This window comes from Falco naumanni, chromosome 1, assembly GCF_017639655.2.
Source record: "Falco naumanni isolate bFalNau1 chromosome 1, bFalNau1.pat, whole genome shotgun sequence".
NCBI lineage: Eukaryota > Metazoa > Chordata > Aves > Falconiformes > Falconidae > Falco > Falco naumanni.
Window position 1 is genome coordinate 69,155,203 of NC_054054.1, and position 20,686 is coordinate 69,175,888.

Below are 20,686 nucleotides of genomic sequence, written 5' to 3' on the forward strand. Positions count from 1 at the left end.
GTTGTAGAGAAAGGGGAGAAAAAAAAACACACACAAAAAAAACCCCACGTAACTTCTGTTGCCTTCTCTTTCATTTTTACTTCTTTCTACTTAATAGCAAAGGACTCTTCGTTTACTGCAGTGTATCTGATGGTTTCATTTCTTTTGAAGCTGAAGTGTATTGGACTTTTTGGGTACTGCTGTAGTGGTGTTTTTTAGCTCATCATATGGAGCAGCACTATGTGATATCAGAAATATGTGAACACATTCAGACTTTTTCTGTAGCAGAGAGTAATCTCATGGATGCCTGAATGACAAGGAAGCAGATTCATATATCAAGTTATAGTCTACAAATATGGTTGCTTTCATGTGCTGTATTTTTGTGTGTTGGATTTTGAGACAGACACGTACAAGCAATATATGTTATGGTTCTGTCAGGACCCATAGTTCAGACTTTGAAAACTCTGCATAATGTGAGCCACTGATGAGTTACTCCTCGTTTGTGACCAGTTCTGCACTTCTGGATATTTGACTTTATAAGATGATTTTTCTCAGGGGTTTGAGCAATGTTGCTAAAACAAATTTGAAAGTATTTGTGAAATACACTATTTACACCCAAAGGTGTTTGGTTTTTTGGGTTTGGGTTTGTTTTTTTTAACCTTAATCCTGAGCTATCGATCTGTTTTTTCAGACATGTCCTCTACTGGTGGTCCCTTGGGGGGGAACTTTTTTTATACTTGAAAGCTGTAGAATCTGAGTTCAGTCTTTAGTACACATAGTAACCTTTAATGGATTTCCTAAAACACCATTGTGTCCTTGCTGGTCAGTCTAGCTCTAAAAAAATTACTTTGCTGTTTCCCCACCTGTGTAGTTGGCCATTATTTGGACAAGCTCTTTGCACTATACTTGTGTCTCCAGTTTTATATTTGTGAGTCACCTCTGTATTTGAGGGTGGGTAGGGTAGGAAACAATTCCTTTGTAACCAAAGCTGTAGGTTTGCTTCTGAAGGGAATTTAGGACTTTCTGAAGCATTGTTTAGTGTATTTAAATCTAAACACCAGCTGTCTCCTATATTTGTATTTTCCTTCTAAACTGTTTCGGTTTAAGTGCTTTTTACTGGATACTCAATATTTGTGTGTATCTGCATGTTATAGTGCTTTGGTTAATAATAACATGAGAAGTATTTGCCCCTGGGTGAGCAGTTTTCTCCCTAAATCAGCAGCCAGTAAACCAGAACTGTTTTGACTCTTTTTATCACTAGCATTGCTTAGTATTCATTTTAGTGGCATCTATTTGCAACTTCATAAGTAGGCTTGGATGCTGTCTTCCCTCCTGAACTTGTGTGTTGCTTAATCTTTTACTCTTTCAACCAGTAAGCATATTTCTACTGAGATAAAATCTCAAGGAGGAAATAGTCTCAGAGAGAATGAATATACATCTTAAGTGGTTTTGCATGTTTATTTTGAGAAAGATAAAATGTCAAAAATAAGAACAGAAACCCCTCTTTAAATTCACTACTGAATTTTAATAGTAGTCTACTCAAATTTGTCTGTAATTTTTGCTTGACCAGTACATGGATGATTTTTTTTTTCTTACTCTTTCTGAAACTTACCTTTATCCCCTGGAAACTCCAAAAGTGTTATTCTTGAATGTCAAGGAATCACAGAGACAAGTAACACTTGTCATGTAACGATTTTCTGCTATGTCTGTATCTCCGTTATTATAGACATGGTAGATATACTCTTTCTCTTGTTTTTATTTAGAAAGAGAATGATGCAGTTTCTTTATCAATGTCTGCTCAGGTATGGCAGGTGGACTCCCAGAAATCCCGAGGCCGATACAATTACGCCTTCATCTTGGTCTTCTACTGCCAATTCTCTTTTCAAGGGTGGGAGTTCGTGATGAATGTTGGGGAATGAAAGCATTCAACGGGAGAAAAGTCTACCTTACGATTATTGATCCTTGAGCCAATTTAAATGCCACCAATCCAGTTCATCATTTTGGTTTTGATGAATACCTAAGTGGGAAGGTGACTTTAATGGCTTGATGAAACAAGGCAAACATGAAGAACATTTCTTTTTACCAAAAATGATACGAGCAAATTTTCCTGATGGAAACTTTTGTTTGCAGATAATCAAGGATAGCTTGCATGACAGACTTCTTACAGATGGGAATTTGGCCCCATTTGCAATAAATATGCCAGAACTCAGTTGCTTCTCATTTGCTGTGTGCACCTAGGATATATTTGTCCATATGTATTGACTGGGTTTATATTAAGCCCTTAAATGGTGTGTGAAGTCTATCTGTTCTTCTAAAAGAAGCACGATGAGTAGTGTATACCAAGATTTCTGTTTCATTGTACAAGCTAGGAGATGTCCAAGTGCGGTGGTGCAGCGTCCATGCGGTTCATAATGGCTGGTATATATATTCAGCCTCAAGGGTCTTATGACTGCCTCAACAGAAAGATATTCCTCAGATGTCTTTAGTTCATGTTGTTTAAAGCATTAACTGACCAAGATCTAAGTTATGCTTCTAATTTATTTTGCACATGCCTCTGATGCTTCTGTTTTCTGATTGTAGCCGCCAGCAAGCTGCCAGCAGCTTGAGTGAGAAATCGGGTTTATTTGTAATTTTTGAGATGGGTTGGTTAAAATAAACCTTTTATGTCATTCTCCTATGAGTGAATAAACAAATCACTATTTAATTAGACATGTCATAAGCTCACCAAGTTCTAGCAAATATTTTTAGGAATTGTTGCAAGCTTTAAAACTTTCTCTGTATATTTTTTAGCTTTTTTAAGTTTTTACAATACTCATAAGCCAGGCAGCCAGCAATCAGGAAGTGGGGGGAGTGTAAGGAAACCTCTTCTTCCAGTGCTTTGGTTCTGCAGGCTAAATTAGCTGAAGGAAGCCTTTTTTAGTACTTTCTTTACTCTGCTTGGTTTTCAAAATGTGAATGTATCTTCTTATGTTTTAGGACTTTTTCTGATAGAAGATTAAGTGTTAAATTACCAGAGTGGATAAAACAAGAAATATATGGCTTAGGAAATAACTGATCTTGAATATTAATTTAAGAGTCTTTAATGAATGTTGTGATGTTTTTTTTAAGTTTTAATATAAATACCAGTTATTTTAATTGAATGTAAACTCATTGGAACAAATGTGCTGTGTTGTTTCTTAGTTGAGGCAGAATTAGAGTAAGTTTATAATAATGTAAATATTATTTACATGGTGCTTTAATAGTTTGTTAGATACTCACTTAGATCATATTTAAGGATTGTAAGCATATCTTGCACACACTTTGTTTCTGAGTCAGTCTGGGATGTATTTAAGTGGGGCAGCTGGAGCAGCCACAGCACTCTGCTGCCTTAGGCTCAGGTTCTGGATTCACTGGTTGTCCACCTAGTCTTTCCTCACAAGTCTTTGCAATTATACTCACTTTGAAGTTGAAAGTGGGGTGTATTTGACCTTTTTGACCTCCTACAATTGGGATTCCATGACTGATTAACGAATGTGCTGGGTGGGTGAGGTGAGGATAATTACACCTGTCAAATTAATTTTTAAAAAATTTAGCCAGTTCTCTTTCTCTGCACCTTGTGGGAATGTTGTGGTTTCAGTTTTGGTTTTTGTTTTTTTTCCTGATTTGGAAATTGTTTTAAAATCAGATTCTGAGTTTAAAATCAGATTGTGAAATTGATCAATTAAATATTGGGAGTTTCATTTGTCTTATTTTTATTTTTTTTTAAGTTTTACTTTAAAAAATCATAAACAGTAGGCACTGTATAGCAGAGTGAGAAATATAGCAGCTATCATTGCCACCCTTTAATGTGTGGAATTTATTGACAAAAGAGCTGTTTACAAGATAAAGAGAGGTTTGGACCCATAGTAAAGTAATAAACGCAACAGAACAGTGCATTCAAGTTTGCTACAGCTGTTAAATAGTTTGGATTTCAGCCAACTCTGTTTTTCCTTTCTGCACCCAATCTTAGCCCCTGTGGAGGGTATCCTGTGTGATGACACTGTTTGAAATACATATGGTAGTACTGCTAATGTGGTCTGAGGTCAGTCCTTGCCAAAGTAAACTATTGGAAGATTCAAATGAAAAATGGAGGAAAACCAGAATTTCTGAGTTCTCTCTGGCCAGTGTTGTATGTGCCCAGCTGTACTCAACACTCAGCTGGCAATCTGATTCTGAGCTCTGCAAAAGTAGCACGGTGGCTTTTACCTGTGCTTTTTCTGTCTGCATTGATTGATGCCAGTTTTTCTCACTGATTATTGATGGGTGATCTCTGTGATATGTGAGGTGGTATCATTCCATTCTTGAAAGCTTGATGTTGTGCAACTGTTTCTTTCCATAAGTACAGCTGGAGCAAAGCCTTATGTTATAACTAAGTTTTAGCAAGCAGAAATTTGCTCTGTCTCACTAAAGAGTAGTAGCAGTAAGCTATTTTTCAAACACTTCCTTTTTTTTTTTTTTTTTTGTTTCTGTTTATGCACATCCAGTGCATGGAGAATGTTAGGATGTAGTTATACACCTTAGAGTTTTTTATTTATTGGATATTTATATTTTTGTAGACTGCCTACAATGGTGTTTGAAGATGTTTGGAGGATATTTATGAATGATAAATATATACATAAATCCCTTAGGTAATTATTTATTGGATTCCTGACAATATGATGTAAAGTTAATGTTTTGTGAGGGGTGCTTTAGAATTTTCTCCTGAGAAATACATCAAGAGATCAGCTCATGAGCTGCTGAGGAGGGAACAATTTCAGGCTGTTGTGGTCCTGAATTGCAAGCTGGCTGTCTGGCTGAAGACACAGTTATTTTGCTTGTTCCCACATCTTATAGCACTGACTCCGGACTTCTTTGAGAGGGAGAACTATAGTGGAAATAAGTTTTTGGCAACCATTATAAATACTTGGTGTGTTTTCATGGGTGATAGTTTTATTTCATACTTAAATAATCCATATTTTATCAAAAAAAAAAAAAAAAGTGGCCTACATCTAAAAAGAAAGGAAAATGAAAAAGAAGTGCAGTGTGTATGTGAAAAAAGAAAAAAGTAACACCAGAATAACCCAATGAGTGTGCTAAAATTAGGTTCATGATCAGCATGGATCTAAGAAGATTAACGTTTTATTCAGCATTAAGAACAATTAGATACTGCAGAGACAAATGGTCCACTTGGTATTACATTTTTGATGTGTATGCTTGTAGCATTACAAGGCAATGGAGTTTGGGAGAAATTTTTGAAGTCAGGTTTTGGAGAAGAAGTAAACTCAAGAATCTTAGTAGTTTATTTCACGGACAAATATGCTAAGGTGCACAGACATAGCTACCTCCTGCCACTCACAGCAACTCTTAATTCCAGCATACACCATCCCGTGTGTGTGCCATATATTCCTGCTGTGGAAGTTATGTCCTGGAGCACAGTGCTGTGGAACAGTGCTATTGAGAAGACATAAGAAAAATGAAATTTCACCATATGGGGTGGGGATGTATTATGTTGGAGACACTTATTTCTATTAAAGGCCTAAGGTGTTTTTTTTCTCTACTCTGTAGTCCTCTGTCCTACCCTATTCTTTTTCTTCAAATAGGTCTCTATAGGAGCCCACCTTAGGCTAACCTCGAATCCAGGATTCCATTGCATCCCTTAATGCACCTCAGGCCAGGCTAAGTGCTGTGCATTTTCTCAGTTGGGTCAAGATGCAGTGTCACTATGATCTAACTTTATTGTGAAGTGCAGTGAGATGATGAAAAATACTTTCCTGAATACAGCTCTTTTGCCTGGTGCTGTTGCTGCGTTCTTGCAGTTGGCGGGCTGGTACAAATTGGCTGGTGGCCTATGTGATCGTGTCATCACCTTCATCTGCTAGTAAAATGGTTATGGCTATGTAAATGTATTTTCTCATCTGCCATTGTTGCCAGTGGAAAATCTGATTTTCAAATATGTGTGACAGCATAACTAGAAAAAAGAGTACGCATTGATTGTGAAGGTGAATCTGCAGCAAGTGGTAGTCACGGAGCCACATGAATGAACACATTTTAGGTAGATGGGCATAATGTTTCTGTTGATGCTAAAATGATGACTTACATGTATCTCGCCAAAACTTTGGCACAGTTTTCTAAAATGAGCAGAGTGGTACAGAAATCCAAGGAGATTGATGTGAAAAGCACATACAGCTTACAGTGTAACTGTCTGGCTAACCAAATTATCAAACTTTTTGACAGTTGCTGAAATTCGGCACTCCTCTTAATAGTCACCAGTTAAGGTAGAGCCTTAACAGTACGTTCTGCTCTTTGGCAGGCTTCACAGTGGTAAATAACTCTCAGCTGTGCTGCCATTGTTCAGAAAACAGGAATCATGGATGAATAGCAACTGCACTTGAATCCTGAAAAAAGATGGATTGTCTAAATCCAAGGTCTTTGACACCAAGTGACATACATGATCACATTGTGAGGGAAAGGAAGTTCCTTTTTCAGTTGCCATTTGCATTGAGATGTGATATTAAATTCCTGTTGGTTTTATTTTTGAAGAAAGTGAGGGAATCTCTGACAGTTTGTATTCTTAACATCCTGTAGTATTTTTTCTCAAAGCAAAGTCATAACATGTCAAGAAGAGAGCATCTATCAAGGAAAAAAAAGAGGCACTGATGAGAAGTGGGGAAGGCTTGCAAGATCATTCATGCTGCTGATTTTACTTCATTTTATTTCATGTTAAAGCATCTTGTGGGTATTTTCAGGCAGAACTGGATTATGGCTCAGCTTTGTATTTTAGAATGGTTCCCTGCAGTGGTGAGAAGTGTTTACCCATTTTATCATTTCGCATCATGTCTGCCTAGCTGCAAAAGGGAATAACTTGTCTTTCTGCTCTGCTGACTCAGCTTATTCACTCAATTATGTTATTCCACGGAGAAAAGAGACAAGTTTCTGTATAATGAGTTACTTTGGCAAGCAGACCTCACTTAAATTTTTGTAGACTGCCTACAGTGGTGTTTGAAGATGTTTGGAGGATATTTATGAATGATAATTAGCTACAGGTTGCTGTTTGTGCACTCCTTAAGGTGTGGGTTATGGAGCAGGGCACCTTGTGGGGGAGTCAGGGTGGTAGAGGGGGTGGAAGAATACCGCTTGCAAAATGAAACGGAGCAAAGTGAAGAATTAGGAAGTAGAGGGAGATAGGGAACATAGAGAAGGTAATCACCAATGTTTTCACTTGGAAATGTGACAAGTAGAACAGGATGGCAAGGGAGGACTGAATCTGAAGTGTAAGAATGGGTTTGCTAGAGAGACGGTGTAGAGAAGTGGTTCTTGAGTGTTTGAAAAATTAGAGAAACCAGTTCCTGAAATCTGGAAATTTGGCTGCTGCCACTTTATATGTAGTCTTGATTGAACATCAGAAAACATTGAAGCCTTTTTCTGTGATCCTTTGCTAATAACAGTCATAAAAGCCAGGGAGGATATGATTAGGGAGCGTCTCAAGACACGTATTCCTTTTTATTTGTTTATGATCATTAGACTACTTCCCTTCCTGTATAGGCCTCTTTCTGTCAGTAACAGTAGATTTAAGCATCATTCTTTCTCCATTGGTGCAGGAATTAAGTACTTTTTATCTGGCCATCAGAATTCAAGGGAGCAATGGGAGTCATTCTCTTTGTTTAAAAACAAACAAACAAAAATATCCCGCCAAAAATAAACATGCAAAGTTCCTAGGGAAGGAAGTGCTGCCTTCATCTACTTAATTATGAAGGATATAAACGAAACAATTTACATAGAAAATACTTGTGCAAACACACTAGTAATGATTAGTTTCAGTCATAAAATCCTTTTAGATGATGCAGGTAAAATCCAGTGTTCTTACTTGGTCTTGTTTTCAGATACTTCCTGAAAACTGACTCTGCCTGTCATAAAACCTGCTTTTTTGATAAAAACATGATAGCAGTGGCTTTGTCTACAAATCTGTTCTGAAGTGTCCTGTTCTTGCTTATTCTCCCTCTTCATTTCTACCAGTTGTTTTCATCTGACTGCTATATTTTAGTTGGTATAAAATAACACTACTCTGTATAAATATATTTATCCCAAAGCTTATATGATGGCACCATGACATTAAATATTATGTTAGGTGGAGTTCACTTTAAAAAATGTATTAGTTTTCTTCCATTATGGTTCTTTAAACTAAAACCAAACACAAACAGCAATGTCTGTTACAAGCTAGTGGACCCTTGATTCAGAGTTGCGTCTGTGGTTGCTATGTGAATCTGCTTTTGTCTCTTTCTCTGTTTGATTAGTTCTTCAGAAATCTTTTGAAACCATTATCTTCTAAGCTGGCTTTAAAATATTTTTGTCATCTTATTCTTAGGTATACGTGCATACATTGATTTAGAAATGAAACATTGTGTTCCAAAAATATGGAATAACATCTTCTGTGAAGCATGTTTCTTTATGAAGGATTTTGATACTTCGAATAGATTATTTTACTTGAACCCCAGATTTTAATTATACTGACTTTCAGGCTGAAGTTCCTTCTGTATTATATTTGCGGCATTAAGTTTTGCCAACTTCAAAGACAAAAGCAGGGGAACCCTGCTTCAACTCAGATAAAGCTGTCCTTCACATGGATAAAAAGTTGCTTTACAGCTTCTGTGTTTATCAGATGAGACTGTTAAGTTCAGGTTCAGCAGAACTAAAGATACTTGCTTATTTTCTCAAAAAAACTTTTTATATCTCCATTTAATAGCCAGGATGAAATGCCTGTAAGAGATTACAGACTAATGGAACAAGAGATAGGAGCCAGCCTCATGTTCTTGGAGTGCTTTAATCTTTCCGAAGCTTGACTTCTAATTTGAGAGTGCTTAAGCAGCTTTAATTCTTAATATTAAAAAAATAATAATTAAATTCTTAATGCCTGTTTCTTCTTATTAAGAGCAGTAAATGCATATGGCTTAGCAATTCCCAGACCTATTTGAAAATTAATGGGGTGAGAAGAATAAGTACTTTGAAAGTAAAGAATTTAGGGTGTTGTCAGAGAAACTTTTAGGAGGCTAGTAGACCTCAGACTTCAGCTTAATTACTCTTTTTCCTATTTCCAGCCTACTGATTAAGCAGTCTTCCCTGATAAACAACTTCTTCTAGATGACTAGTCTAAAGGAAGATTCATGCTTGAAGTTAGGATATGCTAAAATAAGTCTTTTTTCTTTGCAGGAAAACAGACAAAGCAACTTAAGTAGTAAACTCAGTATCTTAGCACATATGTACATGTGTGTGAAAATGTGTGTGTATCTTTCTGAAAATTCTTACATTTTCTAAATAATGACAGTCAGTTTATCTCTGTATATGAACACAGTTCTCAATATTAGTGCTGTAGTCAGTATACAATTTCTTATGTTACCTCTAAAACCATGAGTATGTTGACTAAACTGTTGGAGCGCTACACAAATGTGCAACTGGACTTTTAACTACCCTCTGGCACTGTGCTTAAAGTAGAGCTTTTGCCTTTTTTTAAGAAAGAGTAAGGGGTGTTTTTTTAGAAATCATGTACCATGTTTGCCTTGTAAAAGAGTAAATAGATCACAGGAGAAGGATAATTGAAGGGAAGAAACAAGTGTCTTTTGTATGTGATATGCTATTTCGACTTAAGCTTTTCCCAGTTGTTATCCTGGGTATTTTTTGTTAATTGATCTGTTTGTACCCCGCAATAAAGTAGTAAGTATTTCTAGTGCGGAAGTTCAGGTTTTTAGAATAGTCCTTATACTCCCTTCATTATTTAAAAGAAACAAAAAATTGCAGATGAGGAATTGAACCAGATATTGTAAGCAGATGTCCTGAGATGTGACTGTCTGCAACTTCATTTAGCTGGACTCAAAATCTCAGTTGGATACTACTTGCTCGTCACAATTTGTTGGACGTTTGTAAATAATTACTAAGAGACTGTCAGTGCCATAAACTTTTCCCAAAAGAAGCTAACCTTACTCAAAGGATTTGGTTTAAATTGGGCCCTTTCCCTTCCTTCACCTGTTGTTTCCCAGCCAGAAACCAATGCCTGCAGTGACATAATAAAGCCTAAACAGGGAATTGAAGCCAGCAGTCAGGACAAATGTTAAGCCTCCTGTCTCAAAATGTCAGCCTGCATCTCATGCATCTCCTTTTACTTGGCCGGGCTGAGGCAAAGAGAGTACTCAGTGAGGTAGTAGAAAACAGCTGGAACACTGTTGCGGAGAGGAGTAGGAAAGGTGTTAGTTTCAAAAGAAGTTGCAAGATTTGGGTGCCCGGGGCCATGACCATCTCAAGAGCTGTCTGAACTCAAGTCCAATGCCAAACTACAAGTATGTCTAGCAGGATGGTGGTATGATAAGGAGGTGTGAGCAGGACTGGGGAGAAGGATTGACAGCATGGTGTTAGCAGTGTTCAGCTTGTGCTGCATGAAAGTTCATTAGAAAATTTCCTGTGAGAAAATCTCTGACATGAAATATAGTTGTTACCAGATACAGAATATAAAGTCAAATTTTTAAATGTAGTTAGGAAAGATGATCTTATAAGCGCATGCACTTATTTCACTTTGCAATTTCAAGGAAAGAAATTAGTCTTATAAAACAGTTGTTAAAATAATTTATTCATTAATTCTATTTTCTGCAAGTCTGTCAAGGAGCTTTAGGCTGCAGCTTTGTATCACTGAACATACACCGTTTAGGCAGATCTGGACATACTAGGTCAAAGCAAAACAAAGATGGTTCTTAAATTCACAGCTGAATCTGTTTCTCCTTATTTTCAGCCCAGTTAAAGGAGGGGGGAAAAAAAATAATCCTTGTCCTGGTTATTAAAAACTATTGACATGACAAACAGGATCTACCTGTGCAGCGCTTCTTGTGGCTTTTATGTTTTTGGCTAAGGAGAAACTGCTTTTACATTAGTATAGGTGAGTTTTCACTGGTTTGTTTTCTGCTGTAGGCTTCATGCTTTCCTCTTAAACTTTTATTGTTTCCTGAGGCATTCATCCCATCTGCTGAATTAGGCAAGAATTTTATAAATAAAAGTAGGAAGTGGTTGTGTAACTAGACTCCATCATAATGTAAATGTTTCTCCAGAAGACTTAATTCAGGTCATCTCAGCCAGCTTCACTGGCATAGTCTGCATTTTTATAATGCCTGACTTTGCTACCTGAGTATTTATTATTCCCTGTAATCCTCTGACCCTGCTTCAAGGATTGAACTCTTTTTGCAGCGGACTTGCTTCCCTTCCCTCGGTGCTGCTCCACAAACATTCTCCTGAGGGAGAAGCTGTCGGCAGGAGGGTGTAGTGATGTCTGCCAGCTTTAGTCACCAGGCAAATTAACCTGTCTCAGCCAAATGTGTAATTAGGTAATCACTACTTTACCTACATTACTACCTTTCTTGGATATTGCAAGTTTGTGTCTGCTGTGAAGCCCCTAGACATGGACTGCTAGATTTGTTTGGCAAGTCAGAAGTTTGTGAGAAGAGTTTGACTGTTCCTCCTCCTCCCCTTTGATGCAATTCATTTCCTTGGACTCCTTGGGGAAATTCAGCTACTCAGCTGCAAAGTGACTTTAGACAGCAACTGGGAGTTGGCTGTGTCCTCTGTCATACTGTTATTTTTATGGAAACGGGTCTCCCTTGAGTATTATCTATTATGTTTAAACAAATAATACGTTATCCATAAAATCAAGCATTTTTCTGATTATAAAGCATCACAAACTCTATTATTCTGAACTTGGGAGGAAATTACATGCTAAGACTAGCAATTTGTAAATTCTTTTTTTTGAATATTATCATATACAATGGAAAAGGCAGTTTGGTGGACTAATATATTCCGTGAATTAAAATTATTGGCTTTCTTTTTAATTTTGAGTGCTTTTTGATAACCAGCTTTACAGCAGAGGTATTTCTAACTGCAGAAGGACTGCCGAAGTAGTCTTTTTTTTCAGGGATATAACTCAGGAAAAGATGTGTATGCCTTTCTATTCTTTCTAGCATGTTCTCTAAACTTTGAATAGTCCTCAGTTTAAATGACAAACTATTATGTTTAGAAGCCAAAACAAAAGCTAGAGCTAACAATAGTCAGTTGGGTTAATACGAATTAGTAATGCCTCCATTTCCTTCAGTGTGTTACTCCTGTTCTCTTGAATCTGTTTCATGGATTATAAGCACATAGTGTCTTGAATTGGTGTGGTCACTGCAGTCTAAAAGGTGATAGAAATGGAATATTTTTTCAAAGCAGAAAATTTGCTACTGTGATGCTCTTAGAAAAGACCTATATTTTGACTGCACTGTATAGACTCATTCTGTTTGTTCTGTTTATCTGCTCTTTTTATTTTTCACTTTCTGTAGTCCATCTCTATGCCTGTGCTCGTTCTGAACAACTGCAGTGCGCACAAGCAAATCTTTATGATGAAATGGTTGGCTTTTTCAGTAATGTAGGCCTTCTTCCTCAAGGATAAGGTATCTAAACAGTCTGAAGATCTTTCACAAGATGCTCCCTGTAACCAATCCTAGTTATTCTGTTTGTTCCTGTCTCCTGACAAGCCAGAATAACTCACTAGAAACAGCTGTGGACTTAGTTATAAACAACTTTTGCCTCTATTTGACCTCCCGCTGAACAGGGCACAGTGGTTGCACAAGACAAGCCAGTTCTGTTTTAAGATGACTAAGCTCTATCTTTGATGTACATATGTATCTTTGACGTCATAACTCTTGCAGTAAGTTGAGTTCCATAATGTTTTGGGGGTTTTTGCATATGTAACCAATCTGTTAATTCTGTATCTGCTGAATTAAAGTATAATGAAAACAAGCTGCTTTAAAAATCTACCTGTGATGGCAAAGACACCAATAGGAAAAAAAAAGTTTTTGCTGCAGAAGGCTATAAATAAGCATAACTTACTAGCTCCTTAACTTTACTGTGCATGCTAATGTATTTTTAATTACATAGTGTATGAAAGTTTTAAAAAAAAAAAGTACTTTCAACATTTAATTGAAGTGATATGAGGACCTTTTAGTGTAAGTATGGTTCTGGAAGTTCCACCAGGGTAGCTTAGACCATTAAAGAAAAAGGTCTCATGTTTGCATATGTAATAATAGCAAAGGTGACTAGCAGTCATTCAGCTTTCAGATCTTCACATTGGTTTTGCAAACCCAGTGTTCTCAGGGAGAAAAGCCTAGGGCATACTGCAGATCTTCTTGCCTATCACTTATAAAGAATCAGAGTTTTACCCTAATGAATGAGCTGAAGGTTTCCCTTATGCTTTTTTTTTTTGAGTGACTCAAGCTAATTCTTTTGGGTGAAAGTATAATTGTAATGGCATTTAAAAGTTTCAGCAGTGTAAAACCTCTGAAGGAAGGTGGAAACATGCCTTCAAACACTTCACAATGTCTTATGGTGACCATATTTTACTTTTTCTGCTGCAATTCAGAGATTTGTATGTGTTGGTAATTAATGAAAATACAGAATTTTTGCATTCTCTGTTATTCACAAAAATAAGGAAGTTTGTTGGTGTTTTTTTTTTCCTTAACTTATATATGCATGGGCTTTTAAGAATGTGAAATGAAGAAAAGCTAGCACTTTAGAGATAATTCTGAGATAATTCACAGTGAAGGCTCTTTTATGAAAAACAGTTTAAGTATTATCAAGACTAGTTGCTTGAGTACTACCAGGTGTATGGCATTGTCATTATCTGTTGTGTCCCCCAATTCTCCCAACCCACAAAACAAAGGAACAGATTTTCTAGGTTATAATACAGGGCTATTTCTTACATTTCTGGTGTCCTGATTTATGCCTAGTCTTTGGGCTGGGGTAATGCCTGGTGTTTAGATAGCTCTGTATCTTGCAGAGGCATCCCTGCATGTTCTGTGTCAAGTCTCCAATGGCTACCCTTCTTTCCTCCTCCAAGCACAAGGCCTTTCAGAGAGTGCTTTCTAGCTCATTTACTTAATTGCTGATGCTGAGAAACTTTCTGTGAGTTTTATGACCCCCTCACCACAGTGAATAATTCATTAAAATTCATTAAGAAATTACAAACTAAAATAGTTCGCACAGATGATCAAACAATTGTATTTTTTAACAACTTCAACAGAAAATAGGGCAGACAGGCATTTGGTAGTGCACTGGAGCTTCTCTGTGTGGCTAGTTTAACTCAGACTAGTTCAGAGTTACAAGGAAAAGATCTGTTTCTGTCTAACTGGGTTGTTAGGCTTCGAGGTTGTCAACTAAGCAAAGGTTTCAAAGAACACCATGTCTGTAATTGTCACCTCTAATATTATTTTTTTTCTTTTAAAGTCTAGGGATTCCATCAAGTTGGATGACCTGAAGGCAGAGGTATCACCCCGCATTTCAGCAGAAGATCTGATTGATTTGTGTGAGTTGACAGGACCTAGTCATTCCAAAACACCTGTGAAGAAAACAAAGTCTAGCAAGCCAAAGCTGCTGGTGGTAGACATTCGTAACAGTGAAGAGTATCCTTCAAATCTGAGTGCCAGCCTTGCCAAGCCATGCTTGCGTCCATTACTTCCTCGTGGTGTGCAGCCAGTAAGATATTAGAATGGTAACTAGTGGAAAGGGATGTGGTAGAGGCACAGTGGAAGGATTTTTGTCGTGGAGAGGTCTGGTTTGCAGAGAGGAGGACAGACGGATGTATTTTTACCTTCCCATTTTAAGCTGTGGGTCTAGTGAAACCACTTTGTACCAGTAGCATAAGTGCTTTAATAGTACCTCTTTTTGTGACAGGTGTTGTCAGCAGACCTTCCCCATTTAATATGACCAGTATTTTGAAATGGTGTGAGGCTTTCCAAATAAGTGGAAGGGACATAGAGAAGACTTGATAGCTCATGTGTTTTGCCAATCCCTCAGTGGAAAATCAATGCTCATTGAGTACCTTTTTGCTACTGACAGGTAATGCAGCCATATAGCTGCCCTAACTTACATTCTTTAGTTAGCTTACAATCAGAGAAGTCTTAAACATGTCTTGAAGCTGTATTTTTATCAAGGTTGTTTCACTGTCTATACCTTACCCATTTGTTCTTTATCAAATATGTAGTTCTTTGCCTGTGGAGTATTATTGTTTTTTTACTGTTTTTCTGAACAGTGTGGTTATGGGGCTGGATTTGTTAGGTTTTAGAAGGGGGAGTCCATACAAGTGTGCTTTGCCAGAAACACACATCTTCATTAACATCCATCTAAAAGTGAGAATAATTACAAGAGTTTTATTAGAGGTAACTCCTAACGTTATGCCAAGTATTTTGGAAAATACTTGCTGTTGGTTTGTATCATTTTTTCTGAAGTATTGCTCCTTTCATAATAATAAAGGTGATGTAGGTAGTTGTTTCTGTTGTAGATGTACTCTTAGCAGCTTACTGTGTCACAAGCTATAATTCTTAATGGGAAAACAATACTCAATAGAAAAATAACAAAAGACTCATGAGGTTTAGTCCACCTCTTTCTTTGAGAAAGGAAGATCATTCCTTTTGCCTATCTCTGGCTTGTTCTTCAAGAACTCCAATGACAAAGATTCAACAGGCTCCCAACACCTTTATCATTAGAAAAGATCCTCCACTGTCTTAACAAATGTTGCTAACATAGTGCATTTGTATTAGAAATGTGTGAATTATAGGCAGTGAAGTGAATGGTGAAACGGCAGATGCCAGTATTTGGGCTAAAATACGTAGTAAAAAAATAAATAATGTTTCGACCTCATTTTTTTCCACCTAGTTTGTTAAAATACCACTTTAAAGATATTTGTATATGCAGAAAAATACTGCTACTAACATTTTTCTCTATTAAATATTTAGCAATATTTATGACAAAGTGTGGTGAAATAGAAAAATTAATATTACTGTTACTATGTAGAGGTAAATTTATTATTTACATAGTAAACAGAGTAGTATAATTGGACTGTTCTAAATTAATACTGTTATTTTCAAGGAATTATAATTTTATTGTATGCCAGACTTGAGCCTGTGATGTGATCTGCTGTGTAGATAAAACAGAATGGTCAAAGAAACACAAAAAAGTAATTTTTCTTTTACTTGCATGTATTAATTTCATGCATCAGTTAAGGATTCCAATTAAGTAGAGATTCATGTGTCTGAGATGTTTGACTCTTTATTTTCTGGACTCCAGCAGCTGCTTTACTCCTGGATCTAAATTGTTGAAAATGTGGTCATCATTATTCAGAAGATGGTAAAAGTGCAGCCTATTTTCTGGGAGATAAATTCTTCATCAAGAGATAATACTTATTAGACTTCAGATTAAAAGATGTCCCTGGAATTAAAAACTATAAAACATTATTGTTACTGCTTAGAAGGCCTTGATACTACTGAGTAAAATGTTTCTGTGTCTACATGCATCCTTCTGTTGTTATTTAAGCTACTTCCTAGAAATCAAGAAGAATGCAGAAGGACAGCAGGTAATATAAAATGCTGAGACTACAATCATTGCACTGAAAGGCTATCATCTGTGTATAATAGTGGATTTATTTATATTGTAATCAGGATCAAAGGCAAGGTGTTTGCTTAAATGTTTCCATAGCTTTCCTTATAGCTTGATGATGGGTTCTACTCTACTGTTGTATAAATCCTGTTCTACTCTAGCAGAGTGGATTCAAAATTTCAGTTATTTTAAAATCATTTGACTGTTGCGAAGTTTTATGGCGCTGCCTTTCATATTACAAAACTTTAATCAGGTTTTCCATTTGTAGCTCTTGAATGAGGAGGTATGCCAGAGAGAAAATTTCCATAGCTTTAACAGTGTACTGTGATGGCTGCTGCTGTTGTTTTGGTCTGGTTGGAGTTTGTGGGAGACTAAAATGTCCTGTCCTTTAAATAAGAGTGGACTTAAATCCTAATACCTATCTGGTGTTAGTAGGTTGGAAATGTCTTTATTAAAAAGACTGGTAGGTAGTAAAATTACCCCTTGAGTGGGCTGGCTTTTATGTCAGTTGTAGAAGGAAGAAAACACGGTGTATAGAAAACTATTAAGCTGTCAGCAGTTCTGAATGTACATGGGAAGCCATAGGAATACTGTGTTCAGTGTCCTGTTCGTTCTTGCAGTAAGGAAAGTTTTTGTGTTTGTCACAAACTTTCAACAAACTGTGCAATGGGATCAGACAATCTGTATGTTACTGTGGCATGTTTTAAAATGTGACAGACCACTATGAGGCATTTCAAAAATGTGATCGTTTTTGTCAGTAGTTTTTCCTCATCATTGATGCCTGTCGTGCTAAACTTCACTCTCACTTTGTTTTCAGTGTGATTTGAAAAAAGCATGAGAGGATTTTCAACATGTATCAAACATGCTTCATATTTCATACTAGGATGCAGTTGAAAGCTAAGGTTTTGTTTTGTAATGAAGCTCACGTTGCAAGGCAGAGAGCTGCTAGCCCTTTTTCCCAATAGACAACTTTGCAACAGAAGACTAATAAAAAGGTAATATACTCAAAGCAGTGTCTCTGGCCAGCAATTCATCTAAGGCTCATTTCATTAAGCATGTTAGCAGAAACATGGCAGCCTTCCATACCTGTTAGCAAAGTTATTTGGCTTTATATATATACACACACATGTATAGCTAAGCTGCATACTTACAGTCTCTCAGTCTGTAGCACAAAACTTTGGCTTTTTCATTAATTGTCTTTAGTACTGGAATGCTTAAGATGGTCACTTAAGATTAGGGAGAATGTGAATGACAGCAAATACATTTTGGATCTATCTGGTTTGGTACTATTGATATCAAATGTATGTCTTTGTTAAGAGATTAAGTCAACTTTCTCTGAGCATTTAAGCATTCTTAATGGCATGAGTGTGAGCAACTAAATCTGTCCAAAGTAATTTTCAGTCTTGTGATAGTTTCAGAACTTTTACTCTCGTTAGTAGCAATGAGTGATGTGGTTTCCCCTGGGGAAAAGGAGGTTGACACAAATTAGTGAAGGAGGGGTGTCATAATTTTCGCCTTCAAAATAGAAGCAAACTGACAGCACAAATGAATGGTACATGATCATATTTTGTTCATTCAAATGTTTATATATAGCCACATTTTTCCCACAGTTAGCAATGATGATCATAAAGCTGAAACTGTTACATAAATCACGAGAAATGAATGCTAGTATTAACCTAAGTCAATTAAATCTTACTTTTATTTAAGGCAGCTCCTATATTGAAAAAGAGCCTGGGATTTAATTATAAATTAAACTAGCTTTCTGCAAGTACAGTAGTAAAGAGTGACTAATCTGGTTATTTTATATTGTGTCTATTTTTGCAGAACTTTGCTGTTTCCCATCTCTTCAATGGTATTCTTGTTTATTGTTGGGGAAGGGGAGTGTTCCAGGCATGTGTGTACAGTCTATGAAAGTAATTCAGAAGTTTGTGTAGGTCATGGTGCATTTTCAAATTCATGAGAAGCTAGGTACTAGTGGTCCAACTTAATTTTATTGAAGAGACTCACATTCAATATTTGTTCATAAAATCTCCATGGAATGATCATCCTATGAAAGTGAAGCACAACTAACTATATATCAGAGTTGCTGGCACTCACCTGTTGCTTGCTTTTCAAGACCCAATATAGGCTCACTGTTAGTGGGACTCCAGATAATATATATGATACTCATTGTTTGGGAATCTGAGCGCATGTACATTAGAATTTCAGTTTGGATCAAAGTGTAGGGGGCTTATGGGGGTTGGCAGAAGGTTTAAGGAAATTTCCCAATAATCCCTGTTTAATTTTGGTTCTCATTGTAAGTGCTTCATTCCTTTTACATAAAACTCTTCTGGAAGAGGTGCTCCAGCTGCTTATTGGTATTTGGCTCTTGTTGTCAGAGTTGATTTGCAGTAAAATCCACAGAAATACGTATATTGTATGTATGTGGATACTGGTTCTTTAGCACTAAGCGTTTCATTTAGCAGGTCAGTTTCTGTAGTGGTGTGCTATGTCCTTTATGAAACAACTCTTCTGTCCTTTTTTTTTTCTGTGTAGTGTCAGAAGTTATTTTCTCTATATGACTAAATAGTAAATGAGGCTTGTCAAAATATACTAGCACAAAAGACCAACACTGTTGTATCGTGACAGCCGGGGTGAAGAGCAGGTTCATCCTACAGCAGGTTCATCCTACAGGCTACCACAGATGTCTCTGCCTTTCAAATGTCCTTAACTGATCTTCCTAAGCTTTAACCGTGGCCACATTTCTGGCAGCATCAATGTTCCATTTGCGTCAGCATTTACTGCAGAAGGGGATCTTGTCCAGTGCCCAGCAACTGCCATGCTCCAGAGCTTTAGAGGAAGAGTTGTGGTGATTGTAGGAAATGCAGTGAAGAACACAGCTGCCGTAAGTATATTGCTATAACATATATGTTTATTCTTAGAAATACAGCAATGGCATGAATACAGACAGTAGTAAATAAACGCTAGTCTAGATAATTCAGATTAGCAACTTTGGATATGATGACAGGATTTAGGGTGATTTTGTTGTTGTTCTTTTCTGCTTCTAGACAAAGACATATTTCTCTTCAAGTAATCAGCATCTGAGACAGTTGAAGTTTTGAAATGAAATTATTTAACATTACCTTTTTCAGGTTTAAAATCTTTTTTGGCATGTCATAGAAGTGACATCAGCACTTCTAATGTGCATCAGTAATACCTGGTTTTCAAAACTGACTGGCATTTAATTTCTGTGGTGTTAAGTGCACACAAGGTAAGTGGAGTGGGGACAGATGTGTTATGAAGTCCAAAGGAAATAAGATGTAATTCATATTCTAAGTAATAAAAACCAATCTATTAATTAGGGGTTTTTAGAATAACTTAGCTCATGCAGTTGTGCTCAGTGAAGTGCAGAAATATTCCTACTGTTAACTTCTGTTTGATTCTTCACTAGACAGAATATTCAGACTCGCCTGTTCCTTTTTATAACTAAATAATTGATGTCGTGGACCAGCAGTATAATTCTTTTGCTGTTCTTCTCTCAGGTGAAGGAAAGTAATCTTTGGGGGGTGGTTTTTGAGGGTTCTTTTGGTTGGATTTTGTTGGGTTTTTTTTCAAGACCTACCCTTAAGTATGGTATACTGTTAGTTCACCACAGTTTCTTAAGCCTGTTTTACTCCAGGGGCATGAACTATAATCCTGATATGACGAGGAGGTCTATGAACCATTAAAAGGTCTTTGTCATGGACAGCAGAAGCATCAGCATGACATGTTGCAGTTTTTTATACATATAGGGAGTTGTAAGTAGTGTGAGAAATCCCTTTCATTAACTTGTGTTTCATCATTTAGAAAATCAACTTGTGATATGTATCGTGTCTTAAGTAGTAACAGAGGTGGCATAAAGGAGACTGTATAGCATATCTCAGATAGTTTCAGTCAGTGAATATCTAGCTTTGTGCGTAAGATCCGGGTAAGTTCATGAGAAGTATTTCAACATGAAATCAATCAACTTGAATAATCACAATAACTGACTAAATGCTGAATGTGTATATTCTCCCCCTCAAAGGAGTAAATGCAAAATGCATTAAATGCTAAGAGCCAAATGGAGGTGATTTAAATGGTGCTTTACACATTTGATGGTGGGTTATGCAGCTGCTTTTAACAATTACATTTTAAAACACCAAACATCCCAATTTATCCCAGTAAGAGCCTAACCATTCACTAACCTCCTGAGGAATAGGAACAGGAAAAAAAGTGCTTTGATATTCACTAATGAGTGTCTTTATGGGAGATATCCCAC

General features: G+C 36.8%; 1 protein-coding gene across 2 annotated transcripts in view; it reads left to right on the top strand.

Annotated features, from left to right (window-relative positions):
- TBCK (TBC1 domain containing kinase) overlaps nucleotides 1-20,686 on the top strand; it is a 118,110-nt gene that overhangs the window by 86,233 nt on the left and 11,191 nt on the right. For both annotated transcript variants that reach the window (XM_040598123.1, XM_040598112.1), the window contains 2 exons: nucleotides 14,263-14,438; nucleotides 19,135-19,294. In XM_040598123.1, coding sequence (XP_040454057.1) covers nucleotides 14,263-14,438; nucleotides 19,135-19,294 — 336 coding nt within the window. The remainder of the gene's footprint in view (nucleotides 1-14,262; nucleotides 14,439-19,134; nucleotides 19,295-20,686) is intronic.